This window comes from Callithrix jacchus, chromosome 15 (assembly GCF_049354715.1).
Source record: "Callithrix jacchus isolate 240 chromosome 15, calJac240_pri, whole genome shotgun sequence".
NCBI lineage: Eukaryota > Metazoa > Chordata > Mammalia > Primates > Cebidae > Callithrix > Callithrix jacchus.
Window position 1 is genome coordinate 58,385,318 of NC_133516.1, and position 23,546 is coordinate 58,408,863.

At 34.9% G+C, this 23,546-nt stretch overlaps 1 protein-coding gene across 15 annotated transcripts in view; it reads left to right on the top strand.

Annotated features, from left to right (window-relative positions):
* CNTN6 (contactin 6) overlaps positions 1-23,546 on the top strand; it is a 527,574-nt gene that overhangs the window by 354,667 nt on the left and 149,361 nt on the right. For all 15 annotated transcript variants that reach the window (XM_078350141.1, XM_078350142.1, XM_078350148.1 and 12 more), the window contains 2 exons: positions 6,112-6,238; positions 13,086-13,261. In XM_078350141.1, coding sequence (XP_078206267.1) covers positions 6,112-6,238; positions 13,086-13,261 — 303 coding nt within the window. The remainder of the gene's footprint in view (positions 1-6,111; positions 6,239-13,085; positions 13,262-23,546) is intronic.

Genomic DNA, 23,546 nt, shown 5'->3' on the forward strand with positions numbered 1-23,546 from the left:
AATATGACCCACTACTAACCCTCTCACTTCCAGGTTCCCCTTGTATCAGTTGCCTAAACAATATGTAATGCCACAGCTCATACTCTCAACTCCTACAAATGGGAAATCCTCACAGGCATTGCAACATTTTTGCAAATTAGACTTCTGCAGTAGAAGACATTCTGGAGTTTCCAGGAGCCTGGATGGGGACATATATTGGGAGGGACAAAATTCTAACCCAGAAAGACCTCAGGTACTTTATATCTGAGTACGATCTTGGAGGTCTCTAGTCTTATATCCCTCTGTGAAACCTGAAATTTGCCCAGACTCATACGATGTGATTCAGGTAGAACCATAAATAATATGAATTTTAGTTCTGTGTCCTTTTAGTTATAGGCTTTCGAATGTGTGTGTTTGCCTTTATGAGTTCCTCTAAAGCCCAGGTTGTTGTCTGAACTTTTGTAGTTCTGGAGAGAAGAAAAGCAGCCGAACACTGGTCTCTTTCTATGGTTTATTTAAAGCTGTCTTTCTCAAGGTTGTTTTAGTTGCAAGAAACAGAAACCGTACAGTTGGTGGTTCATGTGACCTGGAGGCAGATCTCACTAGAAACTGAAACCAAGGATCTAAAAATTCAGAAAATAAAGCCTCCTCTAAATTACTCAATCTCTCCATCATTCTGTTTTGCGCCCCTTTCTCGTCATCTATTTATCTCAATTTCTGCCTTTGTATAGATTGGTATTCTCTACCTCTTCATGAGTTTTATGGACGATGGGTATTCTAAGAGTTATGTACATCCATGTCTCTGCTCAAGCAACCAGCAGAGACTAGCATCTCTTAATATTATTGATAAATTGCTGGGTGCGGTGGCTCACACCTGTAATCCCAGCACTTTGGGAAGCCAAGGCGGGTGGATCACAAGGTCAGGTGTTTGAGACCAGCCTGGCCATCACAGTGAAACCCCATCTCTACTAAAACTACAAAAAAAATTAGCTGGGTGTGGTTGCGGGTGCCTGTAATCCCAGCTACTTGGAAGGCTGAGCTAGGAGAATTTCTTGAACCTGGGAAGCAGAGATTGCAGTGAGCCAAGATTGTGCCACCACGCTCCAGCCCAGGAAACAGTGCGAAACTCTGTCTGAAAAAAACGACAACACAAAAATCTAAATTATTGGAAGAGAGAAATGCAAGAGCCCAAGAAGAACATATGAACTTTTCGTCCAGTTATCCAAGGCTCAGGAAATGGCCTAAAGTAGATTAAACATGCCTTTAAACCTCTCCATAGGTTAAGAGCTACTTCTCCATGAAATGGTTCCCCGGGCCATTTAGAAATGCCAGAATGTAACTGCATTGCAATCAAAACTTCTCAATACTTAGGGAATGATAATGAACTTTAGATACTGGTAGGTTAGATCTAATATTGCAGTCATATCATCAAGTTAAGTTTTTAATTTCATAGAAGGTAATGGAGGAAGAAAGGTAGGGCAGAACCCCTATATGCATTTTCAACAATATTTTATGATTTTCATTTAATTATCACTTAGAAGCATTTATTTTTCAGTGTCCACCTATTGCAAAGTTCTTGCCTTACTGCCAAATATAACTTTTTTTTTTTTGAGTTAGGGTCTTGAACTGCTACACTCAAGCAATCTGTTTGCCTTGGCCTCCCAAAGTGCCCAGCCTCTTAAATAAAACATTTTGTAGAGAGTAACATTACAGTCATTGGTGATCGTATAGTAATATGTGTCTTCAATACAATTACTCACTAATTGTTACAGTGGCTCAAAAATGCCAACACCGTTCTTATCCTCTAAACATTCTTAAAACAGAAGTATTTTAAAAAGCATTTTGATTTCTTGTTTTTGATGTCATATTGTCACGTTTTCAACTGTTGCTATATAGAAAACCAGTGTTGTCCTTGCTTTCTGATAGTACAGACAAAACAATAAAGACTTGCTGTTATTTAATCATTTCATTACAGTATAAGGAAAATCTAAGAATTTACCAAGACATTAAACAACTAGTTGAAAGCTAGATATTTTGCTTATCAAGTGTTGTGAATTCAAGTTTTTAAAAATTTGGTAACAAACAAATTTAAATTAAAAACATGAATGATATCAAGTGACTGATGATAATTCAACAAGACCAAACTTCTGTGTCTTTCAAAATGAACTGAAGTTTGTTAGAAAATGTCTTTAGGGTTAAGTTTCTCATCCATCAAATGGGAACAGAAATGTGCATTTCACAAAAGGCATCATAGGGTTTTAATTTGGCAACTGGTATATGTATATATTTTTTGAAAACCACTAATCATTCTTACAAATATTGGATATTATTAAGCCAAGTTATACTCCCAATTTGGACTACATGAAGTTTAAATCAGACTTTTCCCTGAGAGAAAGTAAAGGAAAGCAACTGAATTAGCATTTGTTGTATGCTTGCTTTGTGCCTGGCATAATGCATGTGGCTTAATATGCATTATTTCAACCAGGTTTTCTTATTTTGTGCAGGAGGGGGAAATTTTAAAGAGATCTTATGGAGATCTGCAAAAAAGTCATTCATATTCCCACCATCAAAAATTAAGTTACCATCTCAGCATATTTATTTCCCATCTCTTTTCTTCATTAAAAAGAAAATCAGATGTTTCTTTAACATAAAACAAAGTAAAAATGATGAATAATTTGAACTTCTAATGAATGATTTGAGACAACAAAGAATTTTTTTCTAAATAATTTCTGTAAGGTTAAAAGATACAACGAATGATGCTACGAGGTTGTAAATGATGCTACTTTGTAAATACAATAGTACATATATATGTATACATGTATGTATTATAGATTTTTTGCTATGAAAGATGATATTAGCACTCATGCATTTCTAATTATATTCCCTCGCTCACTCCTCATTTTTCTATTTTGTTGTTTATAGTACCAAGTTTATGGCTTTTATATTCTGTTCTATAGCTAAAACTAATGAGTTCTTAAGCGTAAGTTTTGTGTTTGAATGTATTCTGTGTCCCTCAGTTTTCCTCCTTCATTTCAAGATCTGTATATTAATTAATATTTAAATGAATGGATTTCATTGTTAAGTGATTTCTTTAACAATCATCATCTATGTTATTTTTCATTTTAGCTATTTTATATTTTTTTTAATGTTCAAATGTGTCTGTTAGATGCCATTATACTTTAAAGGTATATTGTTGAAAATACGTCACCCTTTCATTTGGAATATTCATAGACTTTTCTTCTTTGTCTTCTGGTATAAAATGATACTGTTTAAAATCCCAGCTTATTTTGAGTTTTTTCTTTCACTTTTTGTGCGTATTTGTGTGTGATGGGGACTTACTCTGTTACCCACGCCACAGTACAGCAGTGTAATCATAGTTTACTGCAGCCTCAAACTCCTGGGCTTAAGGGATTTTCCCACCTCGTCTCCCAAGTAGCTGCAACTACAAGCACCCACCACCATGCCCAGCCAATTCCTTTTTCTTTTTGTTTTTGGTAGAAACAGGGTCTTCCTAGAGTACCCAGGCTGTTCTCAAACTCTTGGCCTCAAGTGATCCTTCTCTCTTGGTCTCTCAAAGTGCAGGGATTACAGGCATGAGCCACTGTTCCCATCCTTTCACTCTTTTACCTAATTTTCTATTTCTGCCCAGTCTTCTTGAAGAAGCTTCCTCCTGATGTTCTTTGAATATTAGTCACTTAGTCAGCAAATGCTTTGGTGTTGAGTACTCACTCTTTCAAATATTTCTGGAATATGTTCTTTCCATTTATAGTAACTTTTCTTAATGATATTTACTGATACAAGTGTTTGATTCTCTAACTCAGTGACATCAAGGATTTTTATGTTGAATCATTTTTATCTGTTTCTTATCCACTACCTTCTCCTCATTGTTTTATTACCTGTGCTTTTTTCAAATTATGTAAGATAATTACAACCATCTCAAAATATTATAGCAGTAATGTTACATTCGGTGGGTTTCTGTTTTGTTGCTTGCCTATTCTAATTGATTTATTTGTTGTTTATTGATGCTGCCTGGGTTACAATTTGTATCCCTAGGTTCAAGGTCTCCAAATTTATCTGGTTCTACTGCCCATGTATTTTTTTCATATTGCCATTGTTATGCTATTTTTAAAACCTCATGTTCTTATCTATAGCATAAAACAGTTTTGAGAAATTCCCTAGGCTTTGTGGAGTTATATTTTCTTCTAGATTGGGTATTTTGTCTGTCTTGGTCATGCCATGTTTTACTCTTTTATTGCTGCAGTATATTTGCATAGTTACTATTCCATTTCTTTTCTTACTGTTCATGCTTGAGAAATTGTGTACAGAAAATTCACTTTTTACTTAATGGGGAAAGATATTTTTTGAACTTTCTTTTTATTATATTTGGGAACAGTTTTTTTCTTATTAGCTCCAGTTTGGAGATGGGATATATTATGAGTACCCACATTTTGTAGCCTGAGAGAATGATGGGGCCAAGGAAAGTTCAGCCTTTTTAGGGTATCTGGGACCTTCTCTCTATTCTGAGATTTCTTTTTTAATGAATTGCAACAAGATTATTGTTAAGAGGCATCAGTATATTTCATTGGGAGATGTATCACTTTTCTAGCGGGCTTCAGAAGTTTCACCTCTGAGTGCATAGGCATGACGTTACTAGTCTGTTAAATAGACTCAGCTTTACTATCAGTGTTTCCCTACTACCCTTTTGTTATTGATCAGAAGTTCTTTTCATTGCTCTTCAGCCAGGAAGAGGTAAAAGAAAAAGATAAGACTCATCCATCTGTCTTATCTCTTACATACAAATCTGCTTATCTCCACATTTGGAAGTTATAAGGAGATTTCTCAGAATGCTGTTATTTCACCAGTAAATCCTACGGGGTGTGAGGACAACATTAGGAAATCAAGAACTCTTTCACCTCTCTGAGCCTAACCAGATTGTTTTTACTCCACAGTTTTTTTCTCTTTAAGTGATTTTGAGTCAATAGCATTAGAATATGTTCCTTTTCTTTTTCAGGCATCATTAATTATGTTTGCTTGTTATTTGTATTTATAATGTCTTGCACACTTCATTAGGCATTGATGTCAGAAAAGTCAGTAAAGCATCTTCAATCCTCTTTCTCAATCATCATTTACAGCAACACTAAGATATAAGACATAGCGTCCTCCTTTAACAGCTGAGAAATCACAGAACAAGGGTGGTAAAGTAACTTGTCCAGCACTGGAATCCAGTAACTGACAAGGCTAGAATTATAAACTCTGTCTATCTATACTTCTAGGTCAGTGATAAAAAGTACCAAAATTATAATTTTAAGATGAGGTTAATAAAATAACTCATTTTACCCAATTGCAAATATTTTAGAAGATTAGGGAGATGGTAGCAGATCTGAGTGGATGTTGAAAACAATGGAGAGGGAATCAAGAAACTGAAGTTTAATTTCTTGCTCTATCTTAAGACAGTTGGTAAATTTGGAAAAGATGATTCAACTTCCTGGGTTTCAATTTCCTTCTCTGTAATAATGATGACGACGAATGTCATAATTTGATGACTATATATTTACTTGTTATGAGGCACAATATGACATATTTTATAAACAATATATTGTTAAATCACAAAACAATATCTGATCTAGACGTTGCATCTATTTTAATAACAAGGTCACAGAAGATTGCTTAAATCCCCTGAGGCTGAGGTGGGAGGACACTTGAGCCCAGGAGTTAGAGGGTGCAGTGAGCTTTGATCACACTACTGCACTCTAGCGTGGGTGACAGAGTGAGACACTGTCTACAACAAAAACAAAATGACAAAAATGTATTTTATTAGAAAACATGGGAAATGGGACTTGAAGATTAGATGCTTAGTGCTGAATCAATGTTAACTTCTTGATATTGTTGGGTTTTGAGGGGTTATGCCCTTTGTTTTTTGGAAATATAAACTCATTTATTTGGGTAATAGGGCATTGGTTTACAAGAGAAAAAATTATTTTTTTCAATTTTATAATTTTTTTCTGTGAGTTTGATATTGTTTTAAAATAAAATGATTTTAAATATGTGTATTGACTTGATATTTCATATAGACTTGCATTCAAAACAGGGCCATGTTTTTTCATGTGATTTATTCTTTTTTTTTTTCCCCAGGTGATGGTCTTTTGAGCCGTCCTATTTTTACTCAAGAGCCACATGATGTCATTTTTCCTTTGGGTTTATCAAAATCTGAGATCATCCTGAATTGTGCTGCTAATGGTCACCCTTCACCTCATTATAGGTAAAATCCTACGTCTGGGCACCACACTATTTTGTTCTTTGTCACTGAGCCAAAACATTCACAAAACAGAGTGTGTTTTAAAATGTCCTAATTTATAGTGTCCAGCTCAAGGAATTTCTCTATGGGAGTACAGTTTCATGACAATACCTCAGATAAAGATATACACATTTCTAGTATCCCAAGGTGTTCCCTCATGACACTTTACAGGCAATAATTATCCCCCTACCCACTATCTCCAGATAACAATAATTATGTCTCCATCCTACTGATTAGGTCTGCTTAGAACATTTATTCTTGAGATTGGTGCCAGACATTGCCATATTATTGTAAGAATTGAGAGAGAGAGAGAGAGAGAGAGAGAGAGAAGAGAGAAAGGGGCGAGAGCGGAGAGAAAGACAGGAAGCCAGGAAGAAAAGAAAGAAAGATAAAATAAAAGAAAAGAAATAGAGAAATGAAAGAAAGATTTTTTCCCCCAATTTGAAAGACTGAAATGCAAGCCCATTTTGCACTCCCACCCCTGCCTCCATGTGGGACTGCAGCCTCTGTTGCTACATATATAATGATTATAAAAATGTCTTCTATAAAGAATGAATCAAGATGGATACCTAGATTTATTTCAGATAAAATTATATGACTTCACTGGTGGGTCATGTCACCCAAAAATACTGATTTTAGAAAAATATGTTGAAGACACCTACGTACCCTCTAAGGCAGAAAGATAATTTTTATTCTGGGCAAATAAGAAGAAAAAAAAGCTATTTGTTTCTCACATATTATTTGTGGAGTTATAGGGAGAAAGGGTCAGTAATGTTTTTCTTCTTATTTACAAAGTTGCAGCAAAGGCAGAGTTGATTCATATTGTGAGTAGAATTTACAAATTTAAAAATATATACATGCATAAATATACATAGGTAAATAAAAAGGATATTGAGTTGGTAAAAACTATATGTAGTGTTAATGCAGGCAAAGAAAATAAATATTAAACTTTTGTAGCTTTGGGTTTTAAAAGCATTTTTTAAGTCTTAATTTTTAGATGTGAAGTTGAAATCTCACACACACGCACTAACAATTTCAGTCCATTTTGGCAAAATAAGCTGGTTTAACCTAACTTTATTTTGCAGTAAAAATACACTGTTGATGTGCATAATTATTTAGATCCTAAAATTGTCCAGATTAATTAGTTAAATGACTTAAATGCACTTAATTAGCTAAATGACTTCAAAGCTAAAGGCAGTTCTACCTTATCTTTTATTTTTTTGAGCCAACTTTAGCATCTTCTTTTTACAGCAAAAGAGCTGAAAAACCATGTCTTCTCATTCCACATACTAAAGCTTCCTTGTCTTTATCAACAGAAACCAATGCAGCTTAGCAGTTAGAGGAAGATACTTCACTTTACAAATTTGGGTCACTCACTTCAGAGTTTGTTGATTTCTTAGTTCTTCTTAAATGATGAGCTGTCTTATTAGTTTAATATATGGTTAAATATATGAAAATTTGATTAATACATTTATTGAGATCACCTAATACTTAAAGTAGTAATTTTATTTTTGGGAGCTAATTAGGTTGATCCAAGTGGTTAGTAAAGGAAGAATATAAGAATTTCTATAAATTTTTGAAAGTTTGCCGAATATAAGATAGACTAAAGTTTTCTGAATATAAGATAAAGGCAAGTAATTCGGGTAGTTATTTCCAACCATCATACCTGGTTTAGCGTATTTCTTTTTTTTCTTTTTTTAACTTTTAAATTAATGGATACATATGTAGGTTTGTTATGTAGATAAACCTGTGACATGGAGTTTTGCTGTACAGATTATTTCATCACCCAGATATTAATCCTGGTATCTATTAGTTATTTTTCCTGATCCTCTCTCTTCTCCCATCCTTCACCCTCCAGAAGGCCCCAATGTCTGTTTTTACACTTACTCATAGGCAAGAAACTATGGAAAGAGAGTGAGAAAAGAATTTTTTAATGCTTAAATGTCAGATGCAGATCCAGTATTATTGATAATAAAGCAAAGGACAGAGGTGTTTCAGATAGTGTGCATTAGCAACAAATGTAAAATTTCAGTTTTAATATGACCCTTTCTACCTTAAATTTTGTTTTTTAAAATAAACCTCACAATTTATTCACCTGAGATCGTTTATGTGTGTGTATGTGTGTGTCTCAGAGGAAATGTCTTTATAATTCATAGATTCCAACATTACTTGAGGTTACTTGAGTACAGTATAAAGCAGCATAAAAGAATCCTTGACTTAGAACTGAGTTATTATTTCTAGCCACAGCTCTATTAATCCACTGGTGACTTTGGAATAAGTTTTCTCTCCTAGCGTTATCTTCCTTATTCATAAAATGAGGCAGGGTTTGATTTTAAGACACATTTTATTTCTTTTAGTAAACTCCATACAGCAAATGAAATCTTATAGGGAAAATGAGCAACATTAAAAAAAATCCTTTTGAAATAGCTTAGGCTTTCCCATGAAAAAGGATTGACCTATGTTCTTTCAAAGACCACATAATACATGAGAATATGAAGTCCAGCCAGGAAGCCTTGCAAAGGGAAGAAAAATGGGCTACCCAAAGTTGATGCTTTGGAAGGATTGCTTATACCTGGAAAATCTAGGAAAATTGTGTAGCAATAAACTTAGTTCTATCTCAGAATATGTATTTCAGTTAGAAAAATGAAATTACATATACATAAATTATTTCTATATAGGATATACTCTCTATCAGAAAAAGGATTTCTGACACATCTTCTCTCTACCTGGTCACCAGATGAGACTCCTTTCTGTAAATTAGGCTACTCTACCCTAGTCATGAACCCAACCTTAAGTCTGGAGAAGCTCTAGGCCTCTAAGGAAAAATGATAATAGTAGTCACTCTGCCCTTCTATTCTTTTCATTCATTTCCCCCACTTGATCCTCTTAACAATCCTATGAGATAAGCAGAATATACATTATTGCACATATTGTATTACTTGTGGAAATGACTTCTGGGGAAATCAGAGACCTTGTTCAAGTATAGGCAGCAAGGGATGTTAAAGCTAGGATTAGGACTCTTTCCACAGGAGTAATGGAGTCATATTCAGTATACATCACAATCACCCAGAGAGACTTAAAATTCAGATTTTGGTGTTCTCTGTCAGAGGCCTGGGGCTGGGCTCAGAAATAAGCCAGGCAGAGAGAGACAAATACCATCTGATCTCACTCATATGTGGAATATAAAAAAGTTGATTTCATATAATCAACTCATAGAAGTAGAGTTTAGAATGGAGGTTACCAGAGGCTGGGTCAGGGAGGGTTAGAGAGGGACAGGAAGGGAAAGGGGACACTTGGGTTAAAGGATGCAAAGTGATCATTAGACAGGATGAATAAGTTATCAATATCATTTGCACAGTAGAGGGACTATAGTTAATGATAATGTATTGTATATCTCAAAATAGCTAGAAGAGAAGGTTTTGAATGCTTTCACCACAGACAAATGATAGATTTTTGAGTCAACGAATATGCTCATTACTTTGATTTGATCATTACAAAATGCATGCATTTACTGAAACATCATATTATTTCCTATAAATGTGTGCAATCATTATTTGTCAATTAAAAATAAATAAAACTCAAAAAAAGAAATGCATACTTTCAACAAATATACCAAGTAATTCTAAAGCAAAGACCAGTTTTGAAAAACAACACACACAAGTGCACACACATGCAGGCACACACACGCACACACGCACTTACACACGCATTACGGAAGGACAGCCAACAAACACAGCCCACAGGCATTATTCTTTTTTTTTTTTTTTTTTTGAGATTGAGTCTCACTCTGTCAGCCAGGCTGGAGTGTGCAGTGGTGTCTTCTTGGTTCAGTGTAATCTCTACCTCCTGGGCTCAAGCAATTCTCCTACCTCAGCCTCTGGAGTTAGCTGTCATTACAGGCATGTGCCACCACACACCACTAATTTCTGTATTTTTTTTTTTTTTTAGTAGAAACAGAGTTTCATCATGCTGGCCAGGCTGGTCTTGAACTCCTGACCTCAGGTAATCCTCCTGTCTGGGCCTCCCAAAGTGCTGGGATTACAAGCATGAGCCACTGCACCTGGCCCAGCCATTATTCTTGAGGCAGGACTGAACTACTTAAAAGTGAAGGATGTTTCCCAACAAAGTGTCAAAATTTTAGTTCAAATCCATTATGTTTTCTGGGACTAATATGATATTAATTCAGATGCTAAAAATAATCATTTAAAATACATTCCCCAGGTTGCATCACAGGAAAACACTCGACCGTATGCAATTCTATCAGAAACGTGTGCATGACAATCATTTGAATTCATTAATATTGTTTCTCCATTGATTTAAACATATTAATTAGGACAAAGCCCACACCAGGAGTTGAACCTCTGATCTATATGAGCAGTTTAATAATCATTTACCATAGTGATCAGAATGATTATGGGGATACTGTGAAAAATTCATTTGCTGCAGCTAAGCCAACAACTTTGAATTTGTGTTGAAAAACAATTACTGAGCTTAATTAGGAGCATGTAATGATGACAGCAGTTATTTCAGTGATTGATTCCAAAATTAAAAGGAACTGGCAAACTAAGTATGGTATATCCTTTGCTTTGAAACTGATAGCGAACATGGAAGTCTAAAGATCATGCCCTGTAAGCACATTATCCAAAACTATATTCGAGTGATGGCAAGGAGAATATTGGTGTCTTGAGAAAGACCTAAAGAAAGAGAAGTTTTGAAGCGTTTTTTTTTTTTTTTTACTTTTTTCTTACCCTAATATTGAAAACAAGGAGCAGCCTTTACAAATTCCTCTAGAAAAAAAAGATGGGAGAAAATCTAAGCAAATGAAATGCACTCTTTGACTGATGTCTTTCAACTTTCAGGTGTGCAGGAAATGGCTAAATAATTTAAAAATTAACAAAGTTGCTTCAAAACCTTTGATTGATTTGATAGCTGATCATCACATCACATTGTTAATAGCATGGAGGGTCACCTAAGTTCATATTTCTTTTCTACATTGGTAGGCATTTGCCAGATTATCCCCATGGGATGTTTGAAAATGCACCTGAAGAAGTCAATGACATTTGAATTAATTTTATTTTTAGTAGAAATGGGTTTCACCATGTTGCCCAGGCTGGTCCCAAACTCCTGGCTTCCAGCTGTCTGCCCACCTCGGCCACCCAAAGTGCTGGGATTACAGGCATGAGCCCCTGGATTCAACCTCTGAATTAATTCTGTAAAATGTCATTAAAAAAAAAAACCAAAATATTTTTAATATGATTATTGTGTAAAGGGGAGAATCATAGCAAAGCTGGTATGAACCCTAAAAAAACATGGTTTGGAAATTGGCTATATTCCATAGGAAAAGATCATTCACTTGTTTTCCTAGATGACTATGATGGGGTTCAGGTGACACCACCTCAAAATATGGCGCCTTGGCATTTGAGAAAATAGCAGAAGCAGGAAGATCATTCTCACCTTCTCCTCACTCTTCTTCTCTGAAGCAGATCATAAAAGCTTTATTCCAGAGTTATCCTTTCTGTACCCAGAGGAAAGAAACATGGTTTTCTTCCTTAAAGACACAGAGAAACCAAAAAGAATTGGAACAAATGCCTTGCTAACTTCCCGCCAGTTTATTACCATTAGATCATACCCTCTTTTTACAATCTTACTTCTGCTCTTCATCAAAACTAGCATAAAAAAACACGGGATTTCCTGTTTTTTAGAATTTTTTTTTTTCTGAAGGCTTTCATGTCATGGAGAACTTATATTAAATAAAATTATATGTTTTCCTCTTATTAATCTGCCTTTCATTTTAGAGACCTCAGCCATGATTCTAGCAATGAGTGAGAAAAGGTATTTTTCTACATGTACAACTGGTTGTCATTATTCAATATTTTTAAGTGTCTGCTTAAAAAAAAGGTCTATGTGACTATACACAGCCTGTGTCCTAGGAATGCATCTCTTTAGATATGTAAAATTCATGCTTCCAAATATTGGGATATTTTGATGGAGTTGGGAGTATCAGGGTAGAAAAAGTGAGTCTGGTTAGAGATAATTATCAGGTTTTCATTTGTCTTAAAAATGACCAAATGAAAATTCTAAAACTAATTATGATTCTTTGAAAGTAAATATAACTCCAAGACCCTTCAGATAGTTAATTCGTGTACTAAAAAATTGTTGACTAATAGCTAAGCCAAGAGACTTTCTGCTTCTTAAAATAAAAACTTCTCAAACAGCATTTGTTTTGCTAAAGTACAATTTTAATTTGGCATTTCCAAGTACGATTGAAATATTTTCAACAAGATTAGTTTTCCAAGTAACATACTAACAGAGGCAATCATGTTCTAAAGTAGTCAGGTTATTATTGTTTTGTTATCAGCCTTGAATTGCCATTGTAAAATTATTCTTGCCATTTGTAATATATGCTTCTTGAATTCCTGTCTTTAAATCATTTTGACATTCAATTTTGCGCTATCCATTGTGGATGTTCAGGTAAGGTACAAATGTTATTTGAAAAGGAACTAAAGGAATAGGTTGGCCAGTATTATTGACTGACTGCCTAATTTTTATTTCTCACATTGAGAGTTCTGTTTTCTCTTTGTATACATTTGGGTGAATGTAGCATACAAAGAGTACATCCTTCAAATAATCTAGTTACTGATATCACCCAGCTCACCAAGACAGTTATCTTTGATAAAACTGGTAGGATTATCTCCACATGTAATCATGTTTTGTTTTTTGTAGTTGCAGGAATTAGAACTGCATGTTGTTTAAGACAGAAAGTGATTGACTCTATATATTATAAGCATAATTTTATGTTTTTCCCTTGAAGGTGGAAGCAAAATGGCACAGACATTGATTTTACCATGAGTTATCACTACAGGTTGGAAGGAGGCAGTCTTGCAATCAGTAGCCCCCACACAGATCAAGATATTGGCATGTACCAGTGCCTGGCCACCAATCTTCTGGGGACAATTCTGAGTCGGAAGGCAAAGCTCCAATTTGCATGTGAGTTTGGGGGAAAATTTGTAATCTGTGTCTCTGAAAATATACTCTTCTTCTGATACATGTATTTTAAAATCTAGCTTTGCTGATCATGTATTTGAGAATGAATATGACGTTATGGGTTTTTGACAATGCTCATTTTGTGAATCTAGATTCCTAGGTATAATAGAAACCTGTTTCTAAAAAAGAAAAAAAAAGCAGAGGAAAGATCAATGTTATTATATTTTGTGAATTATTTTTAGAAACATTTCTAAAAGTTCCAGACTTAAATTTTACGATAAAGATAAATAATATAGTATTTTTCTTTTTCTTTTGCATTGGATATTAATGTTCAGAGCACTACAGGGAGAAAAAGCTGAGGGCAGAGATGTCGTTTGTGGGAGGCAGGCGTTCTCCCAAAAAAAGCGGTCGTGCACCCACAGTTTGATGTAGGAAATAAAGTGGTTGCCAAAGGCAGGCTTTATATTAACTGTAACAACGTCCAGCTGCATCACATAAATGTCATCCAAGTAATTACCTTGGTGACATTTGGGGACATTAGGAGATGAACAATAGACATACTGCCTCTAATATCCTTTATATATAGTGTTTCCAGGGACTGAAATGTTTCATATTAAATTCCACAAAAGCCTTGTTTGAGAGTAATTATATCTGTTGATGTGGATAAAGTAGAAGGCTTGCTTTTCTCCCTTTGCACCAACTATTATGTCCCAGAGGTTCCATCCAGGAGCCAAAAAGTGAGTAGCTGCACCTGCAGGGCTCATGGAAATGTCTATACTGTCTGTTACTTTGAAAAGCTAATTGTTCTGAAATTTTATTAATAAATACATGCCCAAAACTCACCTTGTGAAACTATTTCAGTCATCAGTAGATACATGAATTAATAACTGGGTCTGTTTCTCATTTCAAGTCTTGTGTTCCAAACGTTATTCTACACCAGAGATTCCTTGGTCTACACACAGTTCTCTTTATGTTGACTGTTTAGGGGATGGCCTTGCTTCTAATTTTACACACACATACAACACATGCACACACATATACATATATACAGATATATACACATAAATACATTGCTAATTGTATCTGAATGTATTTGTATCTATTGAAGTAAGAAGTGAATGTAGAAGTTTATTAACCTAAGTAGAAGATGGAAAAGGGCCAGTGACTACTTTGAGACATAGGATAAGGATATGTATAACACTTGATTTCTTCATTTCAGCTAAGATCATCACCTGGAAAAAATAATAGGGAACAAAATAACATAGAAACTTATGTTATAGAAATAAAGAATTGTTCCAGACTTTGAATGATTCTGCCACAGTAACTATTTACTTCTCCTGCTTGGATAGGAGATGACCATACAATATACACCTGATATGAATCAGATTCCATAATTATAAATTTGATTCTTTGGTAAAGAAAACTCCACATAGCATACTTATTTCCTATACCCTCGAGTTTCTCTAGAGTTATGATTCTATCTACTCTTGAAAACAGCTGAATGCCTACATCTCAAATTAATGCACTCTTTTATGTAAACATATTTCTTTGTTCTGTACATTTTGAGAAAAATATGTTTTAAAATGTCCTACATTTTTATATCATCTTTTTTTCTGCTTTAAATAATTCTTGCAACTAGAATTTTCTCTAGTTAAAACTTATTTTCTCTATGACAAATAAGAAAAAGTTCTCAATTAAGAAGAAATTGTATGCTTTCATCTGGCTAAATGGAAGAAATCAATTCTTCTGTCCTTATTGACCTTCCCGTCTTATCATATGTTTTTTTGTTTTGGGGCTGAAGGTGTATGACTGTTGATCTTTAAGAGCATTTCTATTACTATTAATGCATAAAGTCAAATGGTCTATATCCATTAACGAATCTTTCTTCTGCAAAGCTAAAGGATCTTAGGCTCTAAGAGCTTGCAAAAACAAGAACCACTGCATTCTGCCTCTTCTGCCCTAGGCATGGTGTCATGTCGTCATGTCTAAAATACTTATTGTTTCCAGAGACACGTGCTAGAGTGTGGAAACAGAAAGAGTAAAGGGTGTAAATACAAGTCCCCAACCAAATGGAAAGTTCCTAAAGTACATGAACTGTATCTTCAACTTAATTGTAGTTCCTCACCACCTCCTTCATAAATTGTTAACTATCTATTTTGATAGAAAGGGCCTTTCGTAGGATAACACAGCAGTTAAATGCTGAGATTCTGTGAAACACAGAGGTATGAGTTCCAATTCCCTTTTTGTCAGATGTCTAGTAGTACGAAATCAGATCATTTCTTAATAGCATTAAGCCTCTGCTAAGAAATCCACACAATGAGAATATAGCAGTATCAACCATATAGGACAAGGATTAACTGAGAAAATTAACATCAAGTCCCTGATCCATTATGGACACTAGGGAAAAGACAGCTCTAATTCTTCCTTTTATTATTATTACCTCTCTCAACTTGGACAAATGTCCATATATTTCGAATCATTTTAGTTTCTTGCAGAAAACTCTTCTGGTTTACATTTTAAAACCTTCTCTAGTGTCTTGTTTTCATGTCAAATATAATGCTTTTTTTCATGTCAAATATAATGCATGTGCTTTAACATATGTTATTTCACTTGAATTGGACAGCAGCTATAGGAGGCAATTGCTATCATTGTCCCATTTTATAGATAAGAAGTCTGAGGCTCACTGAGATTGGAGCTTTCTTAGAGCATGTTGTTAGAGAAAAGTTGGAACTTATGTATAGAAAAAGAAGACTTCAGACTTGAAAACTCATGCACTTCATGTCACAGTATCGAGTCCCTCTCAAACACCGCCCATACAGCTCATGTGGGCTTTCTTACTGCATTTCATTTGCTGGCACAGTAATTGTCTAAATAATAAACCGTATCTGCATGACAGAATGGTTCAGATAAGCCTGGTAGTAGATGCTGATGTTTCCTTGTTCACATCCACTTTTGCAAGTGATGTGCCAATCCCTGGCTATTAATACCCACAGATATCCCTTTTTGCATTCATGCCCCAAACCTCTGCATGAGATCAGGCTGAAACTACACAACAACTTCTACACCTTCTTAATTAGCTTCTTCACTTGCTGTTTCCTTCTTCCTTCCCTGCCTTTCTCCTAAGAGAATTCCCTCAATAAATTATATACACTTGAATCTTTGCCTCAGGCCCTGCTTCTAAGGAATCCAATGTAAGACAGAGATTAAACACAATATGAGATAGTCAATCTACCTATTGATAGAAAAAATGGGTCCAGACCCCCACTCTTATGAACTCCCATAGATAAGAACAAGCTATGCATCAAAATAAAAATGTATCAATTCTCTTCCTTCCCGTTGGTTGGGTGTCCATTGAATAGTGTCACTTTGACCTTCTGAACAAACAGCCTTATGAACAGCCTTTCAGAATCTACCCTGTCCATGGCAGAGATGCTGCAGTGTTGTACCTCTAGATAATTGATGGCTTTTTCACTTTTATCCTGGTATTCAGTAATCCAAAAACACACTTTGAGTTTATTTTAGACACAGACTGTAACGCTCGGCTTTATCATGAATCGTCTCAACATGAAACCATTCTGAAATGTGGCCTGTGTATAAAAACTACCTGTTGTGAAATATGCTCCTAAATCAAGTATGTCTTTAACCAGTTTTGTAACTTAGAAAAGGCTTTCACTTTCTGGACTTAGTTAAAGTATAATTTGAATTATTTGATTACAAATGTCTCTCAGCTGCTGTCATATAATCTGTCCTTTCAAATACTCAGGTAGATTCTAATTTAATTATCTCTTCCTTCCCCAACCAAAACTCTACCCTAAAACAAATTTAGCAGGTGTCTAATCACCAAAGGCTTCTGTTATCCTGGCATTCTAGATGAAAACTAGTTTGACTTCGAAAATCACTTGTAGCTGCTTTGAATTTCCTTTATTTCTCAAAGATTTTAGTGGTAAAGGTTGAATGTAGACTTCTTCCTTTCGTATGTATGTTAATGAATTACTCTGTACTTGTGTGAGAGAACATTGCATCTGTCATTGCTGTTTAAAATGTCATCCTTGAGAAAATGAGATAGGTGTTTTGAAAGAAACTCATGATATCACTCAGCTGTGTTTTTTAAAGGCCCTTATAATATATAACTCTATCAATGAAAAGATAAACATTTATGATAAATGATAGTCATGAATGGGACTTTTTGATCCATCCTGCACTATTTAATATTTAATGACAGCTAGCATTTCAGATAAGTTTGTTCCATTATTGCAGAAGGAAAGGCAGCTGGGCTGGAGCCTCCTAATTGACCCCTCATTTATTCATCCTCCAAGCAACTGGAGAACACCTAATTTATATGCATCAAGTACTACACTAGGTCCTATAGATTAAATGGTAGATAAGAAACAGCTACCTCCTGCCTTCACAGAGGAGACAGGTGAAACCTTTAGTACAATTAAAAATAAGAAGAAAAGGAAAATAAGGGAAATTGCTAACACTTACAAAGTATTATGTGGCAGGCATTGTTCCAAACTCCTTATGTAAATTAACTCCATTGATCCTCACAATAACCCTCTGAGAGTATCACAATCTTCACCTTCACATGAGCAGATTGAGGCATGGAAGAATGAACTAGCCTGCCTAAATTCACACACAGTATAAGGCAGAGTCTGATTTCAAATCCAGACAGAGTGAAGAGTCCATGCTCCTACCACCTACTGCACTGTCTCAAAACACCAAGTGAAGTGAGAGAGGTGAAATTAAAACAGAGCAGAGCTGAAAGTGAGAAGTAATGAAGTTTGTTTGTCTGAATTGGAAGAAAGGCAAGTGAAGCCTTTGAAAGGGAACAGGGCTTGCGTTGAACCTTGAAATGTTAGTTGGTGTTCTAGACAGAGAAAGTGAGCAGAGAAAGTACACGTCGGAAGAACACTAAGAGGAAATGCAGATGTGTGAACAATCTTCAAGTATTAAGGAAAGTGTGAGGAGGTGAGCAAAGGACAAGACCTAAGAACTGAAATGCAGAAGGCTAGGGTTCAGATATGACTAATGTTCTTGGTTGAGACTGAAAGCTAATTTAGAGCCAGTTATAAGAAGCCCTTTATATCCAAGCCTAATCTGCAAACAATAGTATGATATTGTGTACAGGTGTTAATTTATGGTTAAAATGGATGTGTCAGTATTACCCATTTCATCTGGGGTTACTATGAAGATCAAATGTATTACGTCAAAAATAGAGGGAGGGCAAGGGCAACTGATAGACTGGTATGAGTTGAAGGTGGGGAGACAGGCAGGGATCTGGCCACGTAACTATTAATAGGCCAAGATTTATATTTTACTGTTTATCCTAGGAACAAAGGAACTGTTCTGAATGATGTTAAGGGTGTTGAAGTTGTTTATAAAATAATGTTTGAAATACCACATACTATTTTCTTAAATATGTCAGTCTGACATATTAATTATATTATTAATGTTATTAAAACCACAGTACACATACATAGGGGTGTTCCAAACCTTAGTTTTTATAATAACTTATACGATGGAATTAAAGAATACTTGCACCATATCACAGGATTGATGTTAAATGGTTCAAGGTTAAAATGCAGTAAGAATGCATTTTAAAGGGCTATAAACATGTAGGCATTTACAATCATCATAATTTTTTTCCAGAGGAATGCAAAGGGTTTTACACCTGCTATGCCATTCATCTTTATTCTATACCTGTAAGCTATTCTTAACTATGTTTTACAGGTGAAGACATTAAAAGGCAGGACAACTATGTTACTTGCTCAAGGTCAGCTAACCTACAGCAGACCCAGAATTTCTAACATTTCCTTCTGAAATAGCTTTGTAAATATATATTTATTTTGTAGACAGAGAAAGTAAATCAGAATTCTCATGAATCAAATGCCATATTCAAAGCCAAATAAAAAGGTAAAGTCATAACATAAAGGTCTCCGATTCCTTACAGAAGGATTCTAAGATATTTGTGTGTTAAAGGTGATATATGTTTTCATTTCTGTCTTTTGGCCAGGGTCTTATAAGCAGGAACAAAACTCTTACTTATAAGACATTTAGAAATAAATTTTAAGAGCTTCCAAATATCTTCAAAATTCTTTCCTATATAAGAAATGTAAAAGCAGTTATACATGATCCTGCTGATATGGTGATAAAGTGCATTTATATCAGAAAAAAGAAATTAAGACTCAGGAGAAGCAGCTTTAAAAATAACACTTAAAAATGCATTTGGAAATTGTAAAGTCTCTGGTAATTGTGAAGTGTGTATTAAGTGGGAAATGCATACCTAATTATAAATGAAAATGCTAAATGGCTTTTAACCTTTTTTCTACATCTGAAAAGAACTAGCTGAACAAAAGTCATGAAAAAGTTTTTTCTTTAATTTCTTAAATTAAAAAAGTAGGTAAATTAGTATTGATTTTTCAGTATCACTTTCAAATAGCATAAACAATGTTATAATAGATTTAATATTCTCAATTTGTCTTAATGAAATAAGAGCATAACTATCAATTGATATCACATCAAGGAGAAAACTTTGTCTTTGCTTTTAAAAGTAATTCAGATCTTAAACAAATAGACTGTGAGCAGTTGCATGGTTAAATTACAGCAAGTCACTTTTATATTTATATTTAAAATCACCAGGGAAGTAGATTATTCAATGCTGTGGTGTCATTTTTCCCACACCATCGCTGTTGGAAATCCATTTATGTATCTTATCAGAAATGGTACTTTTTCAAAAGTTAAGCCTTCTCCCAATGCCTACTTATCTTATATTCAGCAGGAGCTACTCTTTTTAGTTCACTTGAATAAAATTGCACATGCTAAGAATTGGGGTGGGACAGAAAAATATTAGAAGGTAAGGGATCCATTCTATCAAAACTGAGAGTTTCTGATTTATAAAACTGAGACAGATGTACAAAGCTGAAATGCATGTTTACTACTCTTATGTTATTTGACAAATGGTTTTCAGGAATTTATGAACATAGCACATAAAGATTTTACTTCTAAGAGTTACAAAATTGGTTCAAATTAGAGACATTCTTTTTGCATTAAAGGATCAGACAAATATTTCTGGTGTTTATATATAAATAAATATATTTAATACATATAAAGAACATTTATAAGTAAGAATTTATATGTAATTATCTGAATATATATCCAATATTGTCTAAAAAGTAAATCAGATTCAGGTGTTTAAATAGCAAATACAGGAGAGACGATAGTGGATAAGGAGGGAGGACTAGCTTGCAGCTCTTCCTCGGAGGGACAGAGCAGCATGTGAAGACTCACATCATGAATGTTTCCCCAAAAACTACCACAGGAATATACCAGTAAAGCAGAGAGAATGCACAAACCCTTTGAAAGAACTGGATCACCACTGCAGGCTCCCTGAGATGCAGAAAAACTGTGAGTCTGCTTGCTATCTCAGAAGGGAGGCTGGTGGTCTGGGGCAAGTTCTCAGCCCTGGTCACTATCTGCCTGGAAATGAACTCAGTGCTGTTGGGGGTGGGTGGGACATGGTGGGAGTGAGACTGGCCTTTAGCACCCAGGCTCTGTGGAAGTGGGGTGAGGCCTGTGACTGCTAGCTTTCCCCCACTTCCCTGGTGACCTGTATTACTCAGCAAAGGCATCCATAATCCCCCTGGAAATATAACTTCATTGGACTGGGAACTGTACCGCTATCCCCCACAGCAGCTGCAGCAAGCCTCACCCAGGAGAAGCTGAGCTCAGACACACCTTATCCCTATCCCCTCCTGGTCGTCTTTTTCTATGTCTCCTGGTAGTGTAAGACAAAAGTCATAATCCCTTGAAAGTTCTATGGCCCTGTCCACCACCTGAGAAACGGGGATACTTAACCAAATGTCCTTAGGGCAAATTTGCATTCTCCCTATAGGACCACAGCTGATGCACTCCTGAAAGTGCCATCTCCTGGCTGGAGGCCAGTCAACACAAAACCAAACCACTAAATGAAAACACAAACAAGGAGTCTCATGAAGTTCACTTTACTCCCCTACTACCTCCACCAGACTTTACGACCAAGAACCCAAAGCAAACACAACAAAAACAAAGACAAATAGATGGAACTTAATTAAACTAAAAACTTCCTCACAGAAAAATAATCATCAGAGTTTACAGACAACCCATGGAGTCAGAGAAAATCTTCACAATCTATACATCCAATGAAGGACTGATATTCAGGATCTAAGGAACTCAAACAAATCTGCAAGAAAAAATAAATCCCATCAAAAAGTGGCTAAGAACATGAATAGTCAATTCTGAAAAGAAGATATACAAATGGCAAAAAAAGCACATGGGAAACTGCTTAGCATTGCCAGTTATCAGGGAAATGCAAATCAAAACCACAATGAAATACAACCTCACTCGTGCAAGAATGACCCTAATAAAAAAATTAAAAAATAATAGACGTTGGCATGAATGTATTATAAAGGAAACACGTTTATACTGTTGGTGGGAATGTAACCCAGTACAACCACTATGGAAAACAGTGTAGAGATTCCTTAAAGGACTAAAGTAGATCTACTGTTTGATCCAGCAATCCCACTACTAGGTATCTACTGAGAGGAAAAGAAGTCATCATACCAAAAAAAAAAAAAAAAAACTTTCACACCCATGTTTATAGCAGCACGATTTGCAATAGTAAAAATATGGAACCATGCCAAATGCCCATTAATCAACAAATGGATAAAGGAAATGTGATATATACAGCATAGAATACTACTCAGACATAAAAAGGAATGAAATAATGGCATTTGCAGCAACCTAGATGTAATTGGAGACTATTATTCTAAATGAAGTAATTCAGGAATGGAAAACCAAACATCATATGTTCGTATTCATATGTGGGAGCTAAGCTATGTGTAAACAAAGGCATAAGAATAATACATTGGATTTTGTGGATTGGGAAGAAGGGTGGGTGGCGGTGAGGGATAGAAGACTACACACTGGATACAGTGTACATGTCTCAGACAATGGGTGCACCAAAATCTCAGAAATCACTATCAAAAAACTTATTCGTGTGACCAAATACCACCTGTTTCCCAAAAATCTATTGAGATAAAAAAGTCAAAATAAATAAATAAATAACATTATTGAAGCAATAAAAATAAGTAAGTAGCAAATACAAATAATAAAGAGTTTTGGTAGAAACCTATTGAAATGTTAAGTATGTTTTAAAGCAGGAGTATCCAATATTTTGACTTCCCTGGGCCACAATGGAAAAAGAATTGTCTTGGGTCACACATAAAATACTCCACTTCTAATGATAGCTAATGAGCTAAAAAAAAATGCAAAAATCTCTCAAAATGTTTTAAGAAACTTTACAAATTTTCATTGGACCACATTCAGTGCCATCCTGGGTTGCATGCAGCCTGAGAGTTATATGTTGAACAAACTTGTTTTAAGGTATTAATTTATGCTCTTCTTTTCTCTAGAAGTATAATATATACAGAAAAGTACAAAAAACATGAGCAGATAGATCAATGAAGTATTACTAAGCCAGGTCCAGAAACAGAGATTTCCAACACCTCCAGAAGGTCCACCTCTTATGTCCCCTTCTAGTTACTACTTTCTCTTTCTGCCTCAAAGATCAGCCATATCTTGACTTGGGAATTTATAATTGTTAATTGCTTTTTAAACTTTTTATGAATAAAACCAGGTGATATATAATATATTCCTTCAAGTCTGGCTTATTAGCCAACTATGTGAGATCCATTTATGTTGTAGATGACTGTAGTTCATTTTTCTTATCACATATAATATTTCATTGTATGACTATAATACAGTTTATGTAGAACTTGTGCTGTTATTGAAAATTTCCATTATTTCTAGGTGCATTCTTCTATTATTATTCTTGCACTTATCTTTTAGTAGATCTGTGTAAATGTTTCTCTGTTGTATATACCAGAAAGCAGAATTATAGGGCAATTGGGCATGCATATGGCAATTTTAAAAATTGTTGTCTATAGTGATTTTACTAATTTGTACTCTTCTAGTAATGTCTTTTGGATATTCTTGACAACACTTGATATGATCAGTCTTTTTTAAAAATCTGGCAGTTTGAGGAGGATAGAAAAAATACCTCATTTTGGCTTAGTGTCTGTTTCCTGATTACTGATGAAATTGAATATCTTTTATACTATATGTATTGGCTATTTTAAAATCTTCCTCCCACCCCTCAGTTTCTAGGAATAACTTAATTTATTTTTCTATTTTTTTAATTGAGTTGTCTTTGTTTTCATTAGTGATTGATTTTAGATAAGAACAAATTGCT